This window comes from Panthera onca, chromosome B3 (genome assembly GCF_046562875.1).
Source record: "Panthera onca isolate mPanOnc1 chromosome B3, mPanOnc1 haplotype 2, whole genome shotgun sequence".
NCBI lineage: Eukaryota > Metazoa > Chordata > Mammalia > Carnivora > Felidae > Panthera > Panthera onca.
The window spans coordinates 86,413,385-86,432,351 of record NC_138344.1 but is presented as its reverse complement, the minus strand read 5'-3'; the positions used below and the strand labels follow the sequence as shown (position 1 = coordinate 86,432,351).

General features: G+C 35.5%; 1 protein-coding gene across 1 annotated transcript in view; it reads right to left on the bottom strand.

Annotated features, from left to right (window-relative positions):
• Nucleotides 1-18,967, bottom strand: part of TTC6 (tetratricopeptide repeat domain 6) — a 201,928-nt gene that overhangs the window by 56,158 nt on the left and 126,803 nt on the right. Inside the window, exons 11-15 of the mRNA XM_060619579.3 lie at nt 11,348-11,721; nt 5,535-5,994; nt 5,063-5,192; nt 4,038-4,210; nt 2,190-2,326 (exon numbers count right to left, since the gene is read on the bottom strand). Of these exons, the coding sequence (XP_060475562.3) occupies nt 2,190-2,326; nt 4,038-4,210; nt 5,063-5,192; nt 5,535-5,994; nt 11,348-11,721 (1,274 nt within the window). The remainder of the gene's footprint in view (nt 1-2,189; nt 2,327-4,037; nt 4,211-5,062; nt 5,193-5,534; nt 5,995-11,347; nt 11,722-18,967) is intronic.

Sequence of the window (18,967 nt, the reverse complement as noted above, 5' to 3'; positions counted from 1 at the left end):
ACCTTATGATTAACCTGGTGAAACAGAGACAAAAAACAAAAAAACAAAAAACAAAAACAAAAACAAACAAACAAAACTCTTGAAAGCAGGATGAGCGAAGTAACTTCTCCTTTACAGAGGATTTTCAATAAGACTAACAACTGATATCTCATCCAAAATCATGGAGGCTAGAAGGCAGTGGAATAGCACACAGGCATGCCTTGTTTCATTGCACTTCCCTTTATTGCATTTTGAAGATACATTTTTTATTTATTTTTTAATTTTCTTAATGCTTATTTATTTTTGAGAGAGAGAGAGAGAGAGACAGACAGAGTGTGCAGGGGGCAGGGGGAGCAGAGGGAGTGGGGAGGTGCAGAGAGAGTGGGAGACACAGAATCCAAAGCAGGCTCCAGGCTCTGAGCTGTCAGCAGAGTCCAATGCGGGGCTGGAACCCATGAACCACGAGATCATGACCTGTGCCAAAATCGGATGCTCAACCAACTGAGCAACCCAGGCACCCATTTTTTTTAAATTTTCTTAATGCTTATTTATTTTTGAGAGAGAGAGAGAGAGCGAAGATACTACATTTTTTACAAAGTAAAGGTTTGTGGCAACTGTGCATCAAGCAAGATTATTCACACATTTTTTCCAACAGCATTTACTCACTTCATGTCTCTGTGTCACATACTGGTAATCCTCATAACATTTCAAAGATTATTATTATATTTGTTATGGTGATCTATAATCAGTGCTCTTTGATGTTAGTTACTATTGTCATTGTCTTGGGGCTCCCTAAACCATGTCCATATCAGACAGCAAACGTAATCAATAAATGTGTGTGTTCTGGCTGCTCTACCAACTGGCCATTCCCTTGTCTCTCTTCCTGTCCTCCAGCCTCCCTATTCCCTGAGACACAACAATATTGAAATGAGGCCAGTTAATAGCCCTACAGTGGACCCTAAGCATTCAAATGAAAAGAAGAGTTGCATGTTTCTCACTTTAAATCAAAAGCTAGAAATAATTAAGCTTAGTGAGGAAGGCATGTTGGAAGCCAAGACAAGCTAAAAGCTAGAACTCTTGCACCAGTGAGCCAAGTTGTGAATACAAAGGAAAAGTTCTGGAAGGAAATTTAAAGTGCTACTCCAGTGAACACATGAGTGATAAGGAAGTGAGAGAGCCTTGTTGTTGACATGGACAAAGTTTTGGTGGTCTGGATAAGGATCAAACAAGCCACCACAGTCCCTTAAGCAGAAGCCTAATCCAGGGTAAGGCCCCAACTCTCTTCAATTCTATGAAAGCTGAGAGAGGTGAGGAAGCTTCAGAAGAAAAATCTGAAGCTAACAGAGGTAGGTTCCTGAGGTTTAAGGAAAAGAAGCCACATCTCCGTAACATCCAAGAGCAAGGTGAAGCAGCAAGTGCTAGACATAAAAAGAATACTACCACATGATTCTATTTATATAAAGTTAAAAAAAAGAAACAGGCAAAACTAAACTAAAAATATTTAAGGACACACACTTATGTGATGAAACTAAAAAGGACTACAAGGAAGTGATTAAAATGGACATCAGGATAGTGGTTGTTAATCTTCTAGGAAGGCAAAGGCACAAAGGGGTCTCTAGGGTGCTGGAAATGTTTCTTGACCTGGTAATAGTTACACAGGTATTTACATTGTGATAAGTCATTAAGTTGCACACTGGTACACTTTTCTGGATGCATCCCTTATTTTACTATAAAAAATTTCAATATTGAACAAATTGCGAGTAAAAAAATGATCAGGTACAACTACATACACATTTAAATCTCTTCAAAACAAAACTTAGATTAAAGGAAAAAGCAACAAAATGAGAACTTTTTATGCACAATAAGGTTGGAAAAAGCAAAGTTCATTATCAAACTTATAATAAGATATTACAGAAACCTATATAAACAGTTCTCTGTACTCAGTGAATAAAAAGGATATGAAAGAAAACTTAAAGAATAAAATATAGGTCAATATTTTCAAAATTGATAATGTATCTAGTATTTAGGAAATGTAAATGAAACAACTCTAAATTGTCATTTTATGCCTATTAAATTACCCACTACTGTTAGGACTGAAAATTGACTTCACTATTTTTAAAAAGCTGTCTGACATATTTCCAGCAATTTTCTTTCCTCAGAATGTATTTTAAAACAATAATTTCAAAAACCACATCTAAAATAATTCCTACCTGGCTTGAGAATTTTGGGGATCTATATTTAATAAAGCTGTAAAATCTTGTATGGCTGAAATCCAGTTTTCATTTTCATAGTAAAACATCCCACGTTTCAATAATGCATCTGTTCTTTTGGGATCATAAAAAATGCACTACATGGGGTGTGGAGGGGAGGCAGAAAAACATAACACAATAATGAAAAAAGAATAAAACACAAGAAAAGTATATCATCTCATAGCAAATTAACTAGCCGACAACTACGTTTTTAACTTTATATTATATAAATGCAAACTAACTTAAGATGCCTAAACTTTCAAATTTGCATTTAAAGACCAGGTCTTCAGTAAGAACATTTATCAACAAATTCTAAAAAGGGGAGGAGGTTTACTGAGAGAGGGGAAAAAAAAAAAACCCAGCATATATCAGAAGCCAAAGCTTTTGCCCACCAAAATTTTTACTGATAAAATTTCAGAGGTGCAATGTTCAACTAAAGTGGGGTTGTATTAGATCATAGCATTTATCCCAATTAAAGATGATATATATTAGACTACATCAAGGCTGATTCAATCAAATCAAATATGTATTAATCTAGTCCCTAAAATGGTAAAAAGAAATTAATTGGTATTGGCCTGGTTTATTCATTTCACATTGACATGCAAGGCAAGAGTGAAAAGGCTACATCATTGTATATTCAGTTGTAAACTCCTTGCCTATTGATAGTGGGGGCTGGAGGGGGGGGGGGGGAATGGGGAAGTGAAGCACAAAGACTACTGAGTATTTTTTAAAACAGTAGAAAAAGAAAAGAAAATCCTAAAGATTTTGAAGCTTGTTTGGCCTCAAGTGGCTGCATTAGTCAATGCATGGAGGAAATGAACAGGAATAGATAATCTAATAATTTCATTATCTTAGAAGAGATTTTTGGTCACTTCTAGTTTACAATCCTCTTGAAACAAAAGAATGTCAAGTATGAGGCTAACCATCATGAATTAAGAAAAAGGGTAGTTGGGAACACAGAAAGCTAAGTTATTTAAATAACTTCTAAATTCTCAATTGTATTAAGAAGTAGAATTTAGAGTTAAGTCAGGAGATCAAGGTTACAATTCTGCTGCAATTAGGGGACTATTTGGCTGACTCTAGCCTCAAAGTACAGTTCAGCTAAAAGTTCACTTCTTCAAGGGAATTCCCTGATATTTCCCAATATAAATATATAATTAAATATATATTTACCCCTCCATTATCTTTATTTCTTTCATAGCACTCATCATAAATTGTATGTATTTATGTACGTATTTATTTCTGTAATATGTCCTTTAACCTATAGGCTCCATGTAAGCAAGAAACAGGTCTGTTTCATTCACCAAAATTTATCCACTACATTATACAGTGATAAATATACAGTTGATAAATATTTGTGAATGAATGAATGAATGAGCCAGCAAGCACAGCTTCTTTAAGAGCAGATGGGTTCTCTGTAGAAGAGAATCAGCCATGTCTCAAGAGTTAAGAGGTGGAAAATAATTTTCTCTCTTGTCTGAAGGGAAGAAGCAATTTTCAAAGGTTTCTTTAAGCACTTTTCATGCTTCAGAAGAGCTAGTAAAGTCATGCCTCCCTCCTGGAGTTGTTTCAATGCACCCATACCCAACTCTTTGATGTAAATCCATTCATTCACTAATAATAAAAAAAATCATTGACATAGCATTAATATCAATTCTACTACTGAGTGCTCTAGGTCCTAACATATAATAAATTCATTTTTATTATATAATATATGTGAAAGACACTCAATGACTTGCTCTAATATTAGGAGGAGAACATCATGATCTAAAATACATAAATGTCAGCATTATATATGATAAAGCTTACCTTAGAAAAGTCATCGATGGCCAGAACTTTGTTTGCTATTTCATACATCTCACCCCTCCTGAAATATATATCAGCATCTGTGGGCTTGCACTTAATTGCCTGGGTATAGTTTAGAATTGCTAAAGTAATGTCTTTTCTTCCCCTGAAAATTTCTGCCTTTGACAAATATGCCTCTAAAGAAAATTAAAAAGGTAAAAATTTAGTTTCACAGTCCTTTTATTAACAATGAAAATTTTAATCCCTTTCCCTCCAAAAACATAGAGTAATGTTTCTATATTATACTTTCTTAACCATTAAGGGTTTTTTTTTTATCTATTTCAACAATGCAGAATTTGTTCTCAAATGCTGGTAAGTATCTATTTGTGGTTATAAGCATTTTCAATTTCAATTTTAAGTAACAAAAATGACCTTTTATCTTTTTGTATATCTGAAGTGTTTCATACTCTTTTAAAGTTTATAGTAAAACAAAAATTTATGGACTTTGGCAGAAATAGGCATAGATTGAAAAACATTTATTAAGCTCAAGTTATATTCTAGGAGTATGTTATTCACGCTGTGGATACAAAGATGAACAGGACATTTTCTCATTCTCAAAAAGTTCCATGTTTAGTCATTCAAGCTGGTTAAAGGACAGTACATAAAGGCAAATGTATAGATTTCATCCAACCAAGAAGTCTTAGAACACTAAAACTCTTCAGAGATTTGTGGTCAAGAAAAGATTTATCAATCACCTCTATAACTAAAATTTTAAGTTCATATCCTTCTTGTGCGATGACCATTAAGGAACCAATTTATTGTAATGTACACAAGGACATTAATTAACATTTCAAACCATGGTGAGTATTTTGAAAACACCATAGGATCATACAAGTCCCATATATACAATATCAAGAGTAAATTTAACTTTAAAGAGCCAGAATCATTTTTGGAGACTTATATCTATTAACTTCTATATCTTTACAACACCACTAAGTGACCAAAGCTTAGGTAAAGATATAAATAATATAACTGGACAGAAAACCCACCTGCATTATTTTTATTATATTTATTTACATAATTCAAATCATCCAAAGCTTCATCAATTTTGTCTTGGAAAAGATAAATAAAATGTCGGTGCCAATAGGCATTGAGGAACAATGGCTCCAAGAGTATAGCCTAGAAAATATATGTATAAATTCAATTAAATTTGGTTTATTGAAGGAAGATATCCCAACAAATGAATTTTTAAAATACTATTGATCCCAATGGCATTGTACGTGTATATTATAAAATGATACCTCCCAATCTGACAGACAAAATGTAGTGTTTTTCATATCAGTCATTTGAAAATGCCAATAATTATAATTTCATAATCCTACACTTATCCCACAAAAATTCACTGTTCAAAATTCTAGTAGAAATTATTACATACATTCTTACATAGAGAGGACAATTATATAACAATATTAATATAAGTACAAATTATTAACATTGTTATTTTGATTAAATAAAACTTACTTCCTGTAGATCTTTCAGGGCACTCTGCAACTTTCCCAGTTTCCTATAAATAGCTCCACGCCTACAATATGCAAATGCAGGATATTTTTTCCTATCATTTATTTCTTTAGTCAAGATCTCCACTTCGGATTCATAATATTTAGTAACTTCTGGAGAAAGACCAGACTTCAAAGAATCACTCAATTCTAGTTTTGGTGGTTCTTTCATTCTTTCAGACATGTCGTTATGGATAGATATTTTAACTCTTTTGTGTGTGGTTGTCTTCTGATGTTTGTGCTTAGAGAACATATCAAGAGCCCATGTTCGAGGGTTAGTATTTTCTGGAATTCCTCCCTTACTTTGGACAAATTCATCAAAATTTAAACACGAAGGTAGACTGGGACACTGAAATTTACGTTCATATAATGGAACTCTGAGTAAATATTTCTTCTGTCCAGGAAGGATTCCATGAGATGTTGATCTAGTTATTAAAAGAGTGATTTTTAAATGACAGAAATACAATTATTTTTATAACCAATAAATCAACTTAGTTTTACACAAAATTAGTTTCTCTATTATTAAAATAAAATTACATGCTATTTTCATTCAAACCAAGTTCTCCTGTTCATTCTTCAAAATTGTAACATATGAAGAATATGTAGAAACTCTATAGAATTTATGAAAGCAGAAGATTGTTATTAAAGATGTAGCTTTCTTAGAATACTGGAAATAAGGGGTCAATGTTCCTTTCAAGTTTAATTTATAACCCTGTCCCCAACCAGAGAAATTACAATGGGGAATTGAGGAGGTAAAACTTGATGTGAGGAAGGCAATGTCATCCAAGAGTTTGGAGAGGACATAAACTTTAGGAAATAGGAAGAAGAAAAGATTTAACTACACAGTATGCTACCAAATTAATATCCCAGACGCCACCCTTCTTTCTTTGTAGACTATCAAATTAGAGAATACCTAATATGCTTTCAAATGCTACATTTCTAGTATTTTCCTCCTCAAATTCTCCATTTTCTGAAGTTTTCATTCAGTAAAATTTAGCATATGATGGGTATTGTACCAGCCACACAAGTGAGAGTAAGTACATTCTATTGGAAGAAAAAAATGTAAACCCCATCATTTCATAAATATTTACTGAGTTTATACTGTGAGAAAGACCTATTGCTAAACATTAGGAGAATTAAAAAGTCAGTATTCTTCTCTTCCCTTACATTGTGTCACTCTCCATTCCTCTCTACACTCTAGTGCAACCTGCCATATCTCTTTTGCCTAGAGTACAATCACTTCTTAATACCAGACTTCTACTCTTACTCTTTGTCTAATCTGTTCTCCACATGGAAGTCAGCATGCTTGCTTATTTTTGTCTTAACAAATGTAAATCAGATCATGTTACTCCCTCCAAGAGCTTCTCCTAATATCTAGAATGCAAATCAAGCTTTTCTTCATGGTCTACAAGACTCTACATGATGAGGCCCAGGCATATATCTCTGATAACACTACTCTCTCGCCTCTCAATTTTCCAGCCATATCATCTGAGAGCAAGCCTCAAGGCTGTTGCACTTTTCAGCACTTCTGAATGGCTGGCTCCTTCTCAATTCATATTTCCTATCAAATGTTACCTTAGAAAGGCCTTCTGTGCCAGATGCATTTTGTTTCTACCTCCATGTTCAACTCTACCCTTGTCTACTTTGCCCTCAGACCCAGGGGACTTAATCTGTTCAGACTATATTCATAAGATCCTTGTTCTCTGTCTTCTAATTGGGTATGTCCAATTAGAAACCCCAAAGAGGAAAGGAGGAGAGTGAAGTCAAGGTATTTATTCCTCTGACACCCTCCTAAAGGGTCGCTTTAAAATGGCTATGATCCTTGACCACAGATCACTAATTTTTTTTTTTTTTTAAGGAAAGCCTTTCTCCAAAATTCTTCTTCTAGATTCTAGTAATCACTCCTACTTTTTGTCCTCTCAGACTTAGGGGCAGAAAATGCTCTATTATTTTTAGCCACAGCATACTACATTATCATTTGTGGTTTCTTATGCCCTGACATTTTTGTAAATTGTGCCTTTATTATATTTTCATAGAATTATCCTAAATTGAGAGTGCTGTTTAGTACTGGTACCCTGACTGATAAAATAATTGGTACCCGAGGTAGACTCAGGAAATACACACACAGAAGGATCCTAGGATAAACTTCTTCCCAGGATAAAATAGGACACAAATAATCCACAGTGTGTGGTGGCATCAAAGCTCCTCAAATTATCACTAGTGTTAGCAGGGGATGGTGTCCAGGTGGAAGGCAAAGTTGTAGGAGATCAAGTAGCTACCACTTAGTCACTAGGACAACAGTAATGGTTATAAAAATTGTGGAATCACTTTACTTCTTTCAGACCAAAAGAGAAGAACAGTACCTACTAAATGACCAAATTCCCTAAAACTTGGATACCATGATAATGAAGCTACTGGAAAAGGAGTAGGAAACAAATATAGGATGTGAACATTTGAGCAGGCACGAATGAGGCCAAGAAGTTTGAATCTCCAAATTTCACTTATCCTCTCTTGACAGAAGAGACTGCCTGAGGTACTGTCAGATTCTCCAGTCTGAGAGACTCAACCCTCTCCTGTATAAATATCTTTCAATGACTACACTGAGATATTGCTTCATATGTTACATAAAATCTGATTCAAGGACTCCTCAAAATCACTCATCTGGGATCTCCTGAGCCCTCTCATGGAGCTACAATGACTATCGTCCCTCAGTCTCTTACATACCTCCTCCATGGATGGGTGGTTGCTAGCCCTAGCCACTGAAGCCTTGCTAGAACTTCCTACCAGTCTCTGAGTGATTCTCAAACTTTAGCATTAGTCACCTGGAAGACTTGCTAAATGCAGATTTCTAGTGTAGATTTCTAGCTAGGTTTGGTGGACAGAATTTTAACTCATGGAGATCAGTGGTAAGAACTAAAAGACTGCAGGTCATCAGAAAGTGAGATATGTGGGCAGCCTGCTAAGGTGTTCTTTGATTTACATAAATGAAAAACCTTTAAGTCTTCTGGGCATAGGTGTAACCAGCTATAGGTGGGGTTTAAAACCTCTCATGCAGCTCTCTGACCTCAGCTAGTTCATATCTAAAACTTCTCACCTGACGGGAAGGCCAGGCCAGGTCCCTCTGAGGAAGGATCTGGCAATGTGGCCCAGGTGGATTTAATGAAATTTCCCCCAAATTTTACAAAGGTCTGGGAGAGAATAAACACCCAAACCTTCTGAGAATTATTAGATACTTAACCCTAAACTTATGTTGATATACAGATACCCATTGTGGATGCCACTGAAGTTCACAATCAAACTGGGGGATTCTGAAGGTCAAGTGATATAAAGAATCTTGGCCTGAAAACATCTAACAGAATCTAGTGAGACATGGACCCATCCTGTGATAATTTCCCTAGTCCCAGAATGTGTAGTAAGAATGAATCAACTTGATAATTGTGTAAACTACACCATAAAGAAGATAATAGTAGTAAGGATCAAGTAGAAATCTTTGGAACTGCCTCCATTCCATCCCATACCACCACCCACCAAGATAGCGCACCAAAAACAATACTAGGCCATCAGGGAAATTACAGACTAGTAGCACTAAGGAAAATATGTCACCTACTGTTTGGGGTAGGGGGAAAATAAATTCTGCCTCTCTTGGGGATGTAGTGGCAGCAAGACGGACAAAAGAAAATCAGGACTGAGACTATAGATTCACTGTCAGGAGGTAGTGAAGTTTGGAAGTTTTGATAGTAGAAGTGGGGACCATGGTCAGTTATTCTAAAAAGAGACAGAAGGAGATGCATTTACAGGGATAAGAGGGCCAATAGCAAAAGGCCTGGTCTGAATCTCAGTTCACATCTTCTTGCTGCAACAGTAAGCTTCTCAAGAAGGTCTCTGCTAGTCCCTTACTGGCTGGTCCACCAACATTGGATTCAGAGATCAAAGCCGAGGGAAACTTCCAGAGAAATGGTGAAGCTACAAAGTTATTACAGACACATAGCATCCTGCCATGACCTAGATGAGGGGCTAGGCAACAGGGGTAACCTATAGTAAAGGGACTGGCAGAAAACACATGGGGCTGGGTTTTTAATCAACTCAAATGGACTTCGGCAGGAGTTACTTTCCACAGTCAAGCTTTGACTTGATATATGAGTACATACACTGTCTGCTTCTAACCATTTAAGGGAGCCAGCACGAATGAGTATAACTAAACAAGCTTAAAGGTCAGATATACAGTGGTTAAGAAGGATAATTCTGTGTTAACCAAGTTAAGATTCGTGAAAAAAGATCTCAAGCTATACAAATAAAATTATTTTTAAAGTTTCTCCATAAACTTGTTTTAAAATAACAATTATTTAATAGCTACACTTTTGTGCTAGTTTAAATTAAGATTTTTTAAAAAGAAGAAAGCTGTACTAATGTATTATCCTAGATAAATACTCCTATAGTATGTTTTACTGCCTCCACCAAAAGGCTCATCCTATTACACCTGTTGGCAGTATATACAAATTTCAAATTCAGTTGTTAAAAGGCAAATAAATCTCTTTAAATGGTGAAACTTTATAATCAAAGTGATAAAGAATCAGTAAGAGGTAAAATACCCTACCAAAATAGTGTTTCATCTGCTTATATTCTTTATAGAGACAGAAGCCACTTAGGTATGGCCAGAATGGTGCAGATATTATCCTTTCTATGATAGTAACTATTCATATGCTTTGAAATCAGCAAATGTATCAAAAATTTATAAGCAAATTTCTGTTTCTTATCAAAAATATTTGTCAACTTAGAAAAACTTATGTGAAGTCTTCTAAAGATGAGCTAACAAAACCAGTTCCACATATTTGCTGCCGGGAAAACTCAAGCATAAGTAGTGTGCAGAGAACTCGGGACTTGAATGGCATCCTCCACTAGGATTGGTCTCTCTTTCACTCTGTCACTCACATTGACAGTGATTGTTCCCAAGTCTTTTCAGGGACAATAAGTCACTACACCAAAATATCATGAACCCTTTTTCAGAACCACAAGACTTTATAACAATAAACAAAACAATATGACTCACTTCAACAGTAAAGTCTTTAGTTTTCAAAAGGGCATACACTTAATGAATTCCTTATCATCTGGGGTTATCTGAAGAGGAATAAAGCCCAGAGCTTTCTGCAAACTATTTTGCACAACACTTCAGTCTAAGAAAGTTACATCCTGAACACTTAAAAAATGAGCATACCTGGAACTTCAGCTGTTGTTATCTCAGGTCCTTGCACATTTTAAACATGTTAGATACTATTACTTCCAAGTAAGGAGAAAAATTATTTCTATGTGTTGATCCCTGAATAAGGGCTCACACAACATACAAAAAACAGTTTGTCTATCTAGATTTCTCAATCTATTAGTTACAATTTGAAAACAGTTAAATCTCAGCAACCTACTTCAACTTTTGAATGGGTGACACTTATTTGGAGCAGGCATTGCTTTTTGGTGTTAAATCGCTTCAGAAAAATAACTTAGTAGATTTTATTTCTTTCCATTGAAAGATTTCATCAAATCAAACTGACTTAGTTTTACTTCATGTCCTTAATCAGCCCCAACTTTAAATTATAGTTTAAAGCAGTCATACATTTGTACCATTAAATATTCATATATTTAAAAATAAGGGATTGTCCTTTAGTTAAGGATTTAGCATATTTTCAGTGCTGAATAAAATAATAACAACTTCAGTTAGTGAAATTATAAGACTAAGGCCAAAACTACAATACATTTCTTAAACTATAACAATTACTGATTAAATAAGACCTTGTAAGAACTTTTGGTGGCTTGGATAATTCATCATACACGTTTGAGAGTTTACTGAGTTTCAATCTTTTCTTCCATTTCGTCTTCTTTTTCTTGGGATAAACAATGTAACTTATGCCAGCTTTTCTAGATGCTTCAATGAGAGAGAGAGACAAATCTCTCACATTGCTTCTGTTCTGGATGTGATCTAAGATAGTGTCTATATTTTCTTTCACAGGGATGGCTTCCTCAGTTTCACTTTGCTGAGTCATCCAGCGCTCCAGCTCCTTTGCTTTCTGAAATAGAATCTGTTTCATATTGCTTTGCATGTCATCCTTAATCTCTAATGGAGTTATGGTCTCCTCTTTCCTCAACTCCACTGCAGATTTTACTCTCTTAATTAGCAAGAAACAAAGATAAAACCATTTAAAATCAATTTAGTTGCTGTGTGTTTTAATTAATTCAGTTACAATTACTATTAACGTAGTTTGGTCACTTGTTGAAAATTTTTAAATCGTATTTTTGATGTTTTTCAAAGTCAACTTATAAAGTTAATAGTAGGTTAGTTAAAGCAAAGTACAATAATTTGGTAATGTGATATTTTGTTAGCTACATAAAAATAACACTATAAAGTATATATGCATTAACTGTGATTTTATATATTCTTAGTTAAAAGAGAATGCTCTACATATTGAAATAAAGTACAAACTCTACTTTTACTTGTAATGCAAATAAAAAAAAATTGGTAGAATGGGTAAGAAATACTAAAATGACCTATCCTAAAAAATCAATTTGAGTCAATTTTCTTTTCTTTTCTCTTCTTTTTTTAGAGAATGTTCTTTTTTTAAGTTAATTTTATTTATTTTCGGACAGAGGGAGAGCTCCTGTGCATGAGTGGGGGAGGGGCAGAGAGAATAAGACAGGGAGAATCCCAAGCAGACTCTGTGCTGTCAGTGGGGAGCCCAACGTGGGGCTTGAACTGTGAAATCATGACCTGAGCTGAAATCAAGAGTCAGCTGATTAACTGACTGAGCCACCTAGGCACCTCAGTGAGTTAATTTTCAAAAACACTTTAACAACACTGAATTTCTATACAGAAGTATTCAAGTATTCTTTACAATAATTTCAAGTCAATATTTACAAGCTTAAGAAAAAGAATTGCAGCCTAATATTTACTGTATCTAATCATCAGAAAATCCACTTAACTTTTAATAATAATATCAATATTATAATATGCTAATAATTGTAAATAACTTGTAATAATTATGCATTAGTTCTTGAAACTCTAACAATAAACCTAATAAAAGACATTAACTCCAATTCTTTAATATAGAATTTCCAGTTTATTGAGCCATGGTCCATAAATTAACTGCATTTAAGTTTGCTAATAAATTTGTTATGCAAATGTTTTTCTTTATAGTGAAGTTAGGCCCAAATTCCAAACATAACAATTTCACACAAACTAGTTATATACTTTAAGATATACTAAAGTACAGTAGAGATATTGACACTCCATAACTTACCATACTTCCCCTATCTCAAGAAACCATATATAACTCACTATATAATTAGAATAGAGAATAGGGTAATACATAAACTACAGAATATGTGTATGTACAATACACACACACACACACACACACACATATATATATATCAAGAAAGATAGTCATGTGTATGTATGTGATATATACGTCAATAAAACACATTCCTGAAAAAAAAGTGGAACATAAGATTTCCTGCTTGCTGACTAGATATGAATTACACAGAGAGGCTCCATGCATCTCTGTCGGACACTCAGGAAGGAATCCTGAGGAATCTATAACTATAAAGTAGAGCTAACAGAATGGGTTTGGGGCTTTTTCATACCCTTATTGAAATATTATAGATATATAACATATGTAAATTTGTTATACAAATTGTATTTGTATACAAAATAATGATATGATACATGCATATACTGTGAAATGATTACTACAGTAAGGTTAGTTAACAACTCCATCCTCTCACAAAATTACCATTGTTTTTGTGTGGCGATAACATTTAAGATCTACACTCTTAACAACTTTCAAATATATACAGTATTGTTAGTTATAGTCACCAGGCTGTACATTAGAACCCCAGAACTTACACATCTTATAACTGACTCTTGTACCCTCTGGCCAACATCTGTTCGATCCTCTTTTCTCCACCCCAGCCCCAGTATTTATTCTATGTTTCTGTAAGTTCAGCTTTTTTAGATTCCTCATATAAGTGAAAACAGACAGTATTTATCTTTCTCTGTCATGTAGCATAATATCCCAAGGTCCATCCATGTTGTCACAAACGGCAAAATTTCCTCATTTTTTGTAGTTGATATTCCATTATTTACATATTGTATGTACACACATACTACAAGAAAAGAAAACTGCTGGCTAATATCCCTGATTAGTATAAATGGAAAATTCTCAAGAAAATACTAGCAGACTGAATTCAACAGCACATTAAAAGGATTATACAACATGATCATGTGGGTTTTATCCATCAGATGCAAAGACGATTCAACATACACAAATCAATAAAAGTGACACATCACATTAACAGAATGAAAGATAAAGGCTATATATGATTGTTTCAATAGATGTAGATAAAGCATTTAACAAAATTCAACTTCTTTTCATGATAAAAACGCGCAACAGATTTGGTATGGAAGGAACACACCTCAACATAGTAAAGGCCATATACGACAAACCCACAGCTAATATCACGATCAATAGTAAAAGACTGAAAACTTTCCTGCTAAGATCAGGAACAAGACAAAGAGTACTCACTCTTGCCACTTTTGCCTAACATAGTACTGGACGTCTTAGCCAAAGAAATTAGGAAAGAAAAATAGGCATCCAAATTAGAGAGAAAGTAGTAAAACTGTCTCTGTTTGCAGATGACAGAATCACATACAGACAAAACTCTAAAGACTCTACCAAAAGACTGTCAGAACTAATTATTGAATTTGGTAAAACTGCAGGTTACAAAGTCTTCTTTTTTTAACGTTTATTTATTTTTGAGACAGAGAGAAAAAGAGCATGAACGGGGGAGGGGCAGAGAGAGAGGGAGACACAGAATCTGAAGCAGGCTCCAGGCTCTGGGCTGATGGCCCAGCGCCTGACGCGGGGCTCGAACTCACGGACCGTGAGATCGTGACCTGAGCTGAAGTCGGACGCTTAACTGACTGAGCCATCCAGGCACCCCTGTAGGTTACAAAATCAATACACAGAAATCAGCTGCATTTCTGTGCACTAGCAATGAATTATCGGAAAAATAAATTAAAAAACTCCATTTACAATAGTATCAAAAATAATAAAAATACTTAGGAATAAATATATTCAAAGACATGAAGGATTTGTATACTGAAAATTATAATACGATGATGAAAGAAATTGAAGAAGACACAAATAAGTGAAGGGTATCGCATAAACCAGAAAAACTAGTATTTTAAAACGTCCATACTACCAACGCCATTAATAGATTCAATATAATCCTTATCAAAATTCCAATGTCACTTTTCAAAGAAATAGAAAAAACAATCCTAAAATTCATATGGAACCAGAAAAGAACCTGAATAGTCAAAGCATTCCTGAAAAAGAACAAAGGTGGAGATTTCACAATTCCAGATTTCAAAATTCATTAAGAAACAATAGTAATCAAAACAGTATGGTACTGGCATAAAAACAAACACATAGACCAATGGAATAGAATCAAGAACCTAGAAAGATCCCATGCATATATGGTCAACTAATATTTGACAAAGAAGCCAAGAATACTCAATGAGGAACTGATAGTCTCTTCAATCAATTGCTCTAAGAAAACTAGATATTCATATGCAAAAGAATGAAATTTCCTATCTCACACTACTCACAAAAATGAACTCTAAACAAATTAAAGATTTCAATTTAAATTCTTAAACTATAAAACTACTAGATGTAAACATAGGGAAAAGCTATTTGATATTGGCCTTGGTAATGCTTTTTTCAATATGATACCAAAAGTACAAGCAACAAAAGCAAAAATAAACAAGTAGTGGGACTACATCAAACTAGAAAGCTTCTGCACAGCAAAATAAACAATCAGTAAAATGAAAAGCCAAACTACAAAATGGGAAAAAATATCTGCAATCCATCTATCTGAAAAGGGGTCGATATCCAAAATATATAATAATGTCTTTTAACTCAATAGCAACAACAACAAAATCCAATTAAAAATGGTCAGAGCAACCGAATAGAGATTTTTCCAAAGACATGCAAATGGCCAATGGGTTCATAAAAAGATGTTCAACGCCAGTAATCATCAGGGAAATGCAAGTCAAAACTACAATGAGATATCACCTCAAACCTGTTAGAATGGCTATTATAGGGGCGCCTGGGTGGCGCAGTCGGTTAAGCGTCCGACTTCAGCCAGGTCACGATCTCGCGGTCCGTGAGTTCGAGCCCCGCGTCAGGCTCTGGGCTGATGGCTCGGAGCCTGGAGCCTGTTTCCGATTCTGTGTCTCCCTCTCTCTCTGCCCCTCCCCTGTTCATGCTCTGTCTCTCTCTGTCCCAAAAATAAAAAATAAAAAAAAAACGTTGAAAAAAAAAAAAAGAATGGCTATTATAGGGAGGAGTTCCCATGAAGATGGCAATATACCAAGACCCTGAACTCACCTCCTCCACAGAACACACTAAATTACACCTATTTACACAACAATTCCTCCTGAAGAACTGAAGGCCAACTGAACAGCTTCTGAACAACCAAAGATAGAGAATGACAAAAAAGAACAGCAAGACAGACAAAGACATGGAGACAAAGGGAACTCCCACCCCTGATCCTGTACACGGCAGTGGAGAGGGATAGTTCTGAGGAACTGGGAACAGATTTGTCTTTCCTTAGGCACAGAAAAAAAAAGCCACAGTTTAACGTTTTTATTTATTTTTGAGAAAAAGAGAGAGCATGAACGGGGGAGGGTCAGAGAGAGAGGGAGACACAGAATCTGAAACAGGCTCCAGGCTCTGAGCGGTCAGCACAGAGCCCAACGCGGGGCTTGAACTCACAGACTGCGAGATCATGACCTGAGCTGAAGTCGGACGCTTAACCGACTGAGCCACCCAGGAGCCCCAAAAAAAGCCACAGTTTAAAAGAGCAACTAGTATATAAAAGAGACAACACTGGACCAAATGGAGGAGGAGCTTTGGGAAGCTCTCCAGGTCAGAGGAACTAGAGAATAACACAGCTTACAGTCCTTCTCCACCTTAAAAGCCTAGATAGAATCAGGGTCTGGATACCCTAACTGGTGGGTCCAGTCATCACAGCAAGCTTATGACCTCAATAAGCCCAGGGTCTGCAAGCCCATGCCAGCCCCCAGTGTGCCGGGGCACAGAAAAAAGAGCCAAGGTGTAAAAGGGAAGGAACTGCAGGAATGCTCCCTCCCCCTTCACCTTGAAAGCCTAGTCCAGAACAGGGTCCAGCCCAAGGTCAGCTTGCAAGCTTAGCCGATCCCAGGGACTGCAATCCCAAGGTCCACAAGCCCAAACCAGTCCCTGTGGTACTAGAGCACAGAAAATAAACCAGGAATTTTCTTTGGTTGTTTTAGTTATTTTGTTTTTATTTTTCAATAATTGTTATTTTTATTGTTTTTTTATTTGTCTTGTTTTTATTTTTGCCCCTTTGGGTTTTTTTCTTTTTTAAAAAACATTTATTTATTTTTGAGAGACAAAGAGAGACAAAGCACGAGCAGGGGAGGGACAGAGAGAGAGGGAGACACAGAATCTGAAGCAGGCTCCAGGCTCAGCTGTCAGCACAGAGCCCGATGCAGGACTCAAAACAACGAACCTTGAACCTTGAGATCATGACCTGAGCCGAAGTTGGATGCTTAACCAGCTGAGCCACCCAGGTGCCCCATTTTGTTTTTTTTTTCTTTTCTTTTTTCTTCTTTTCCTTTCTTCCTTTTTTCCTTTCTTTTCTCTTTTCTTTTTTCCTTTTTTATTTTACTTTAATTTTATTATTATTTTCTTCTCTCTGTAAAAAGCCACGGTTTAAAAGAGCAACTGGCATTTACAGCCACAGCTCCAACCAGACAGCAAAAGTCGCCAAGCACACAGTCTGCACAGGGGACACCATATACAAGAGTGACCATTCCTTCAAGTTTAGGAGGAGTAGCTGTTCCACCTAGAAACAAATCCAGAAAGTCAAGAAAATGGGGAAACAGAAATATGCTCCAGAAGAAAGAACAAGAAAAAAACTCAGAAAAATAACTAAATGAAAAAGAGATAAGCAATATGCCTGATAAAGAATTTAAATTAATAATCATAAAGTACTCACGGGGATGTACCAAAGAGTGAAGAACTCAGTGAAACATTCAATAAAGAGATAGAAAATATATAAAAAAAAAATAACCAATCAGGACTGAAGACTACAAGAACAGAAATAAAAAACATACTAGAGGGAATCAACAGTAGATGAGAGGATGTCGAAGAACGTCACAGTGACCTGGAAGGCAGGGTAATAAAAAGCACACAAGCTGAACAGTAAAATGAGAAAATAATTTTTTTAAATGAGGATAGATTAAGGGATCTCTTGGATAACCTCAAGTGGGCAAACATTTGCATTATAGTGGTCCCAGAAGAAAAAGAGAAGGAGAAAAACATAGAAAACTTATTTGAAGAAATAATAACTGAAAAGTCCCCCAACCTAGGGAAAGAAATAGACTTCCAACTCCAAGAAGCACAGAGTTCCAAACAAGATGAACCCAAGGAGGTCCATACCACAGCACATAATAATTAAAATGTCAAAGGTTAGGGGTGCCTGGGTGGCTCAGTCAGTTAAGCATCTGACTTTGGCTCAGGTCATGATCTCACGGTTCAAGAGTTCAAACCCCAGTCAGGCTCTGTGCTGACAGCTAAGAGCTTAGAGCCTTCTTCAGGTTCTGTGTCTCCCTCACTCTCTGCCCCTCTTCTGCTGTTCTCTTTCTCTCAAAAATAAATAAACATTAAAAAATTTTTTCTAAATAATAATAAAATGTCAAAGGTTAAAGATAAAGAGAAGATAAAAGCAGCAAGAAGAAACAAAAAGTTTACCTGTAAGAAAAAAACCTATAAGGCTTTCAGGTGATTATTCAGCAGAAACTTTGCAGGTCTGAAGGGAGTAGCATAATATATTCAAAGTGCTGAAAGTAAAAACCTACAACCAAGAATACTCTATACTGACAAAGTTATCATTCAGATTTAAAGGAAAGATAAAGATTTTCCTAGACAAACAAAAGATAAAGGAGTTTGTGACCACTAAACCATCCTTACAAGAAATGTTAAAAGGATTTAAGTGGAAAACAAATGGCCACAGTTAGACATAAGAAAATTATTAATAAAAAGATGTAAACTATGACAACATATGTATAAAATGTGGAGGAGGGAGTAAAAAGGGACAAGTGAAGGGGAAAAGAAAAAGAAAGCAATGTTTTTTCTTTTTCTTTTTTTTTTTTTAATGTGTTTGAACTTAAATGACCATCAAATTTATATAGACTACTATGTACTTTGGATGTTACATATGAACCCCATGGTAACTGCAAACCCAAAACCTATGATAGATACACAAAAAATAAAGAGGTAGAATGGCTATTATAAAAAAGACAGGAGA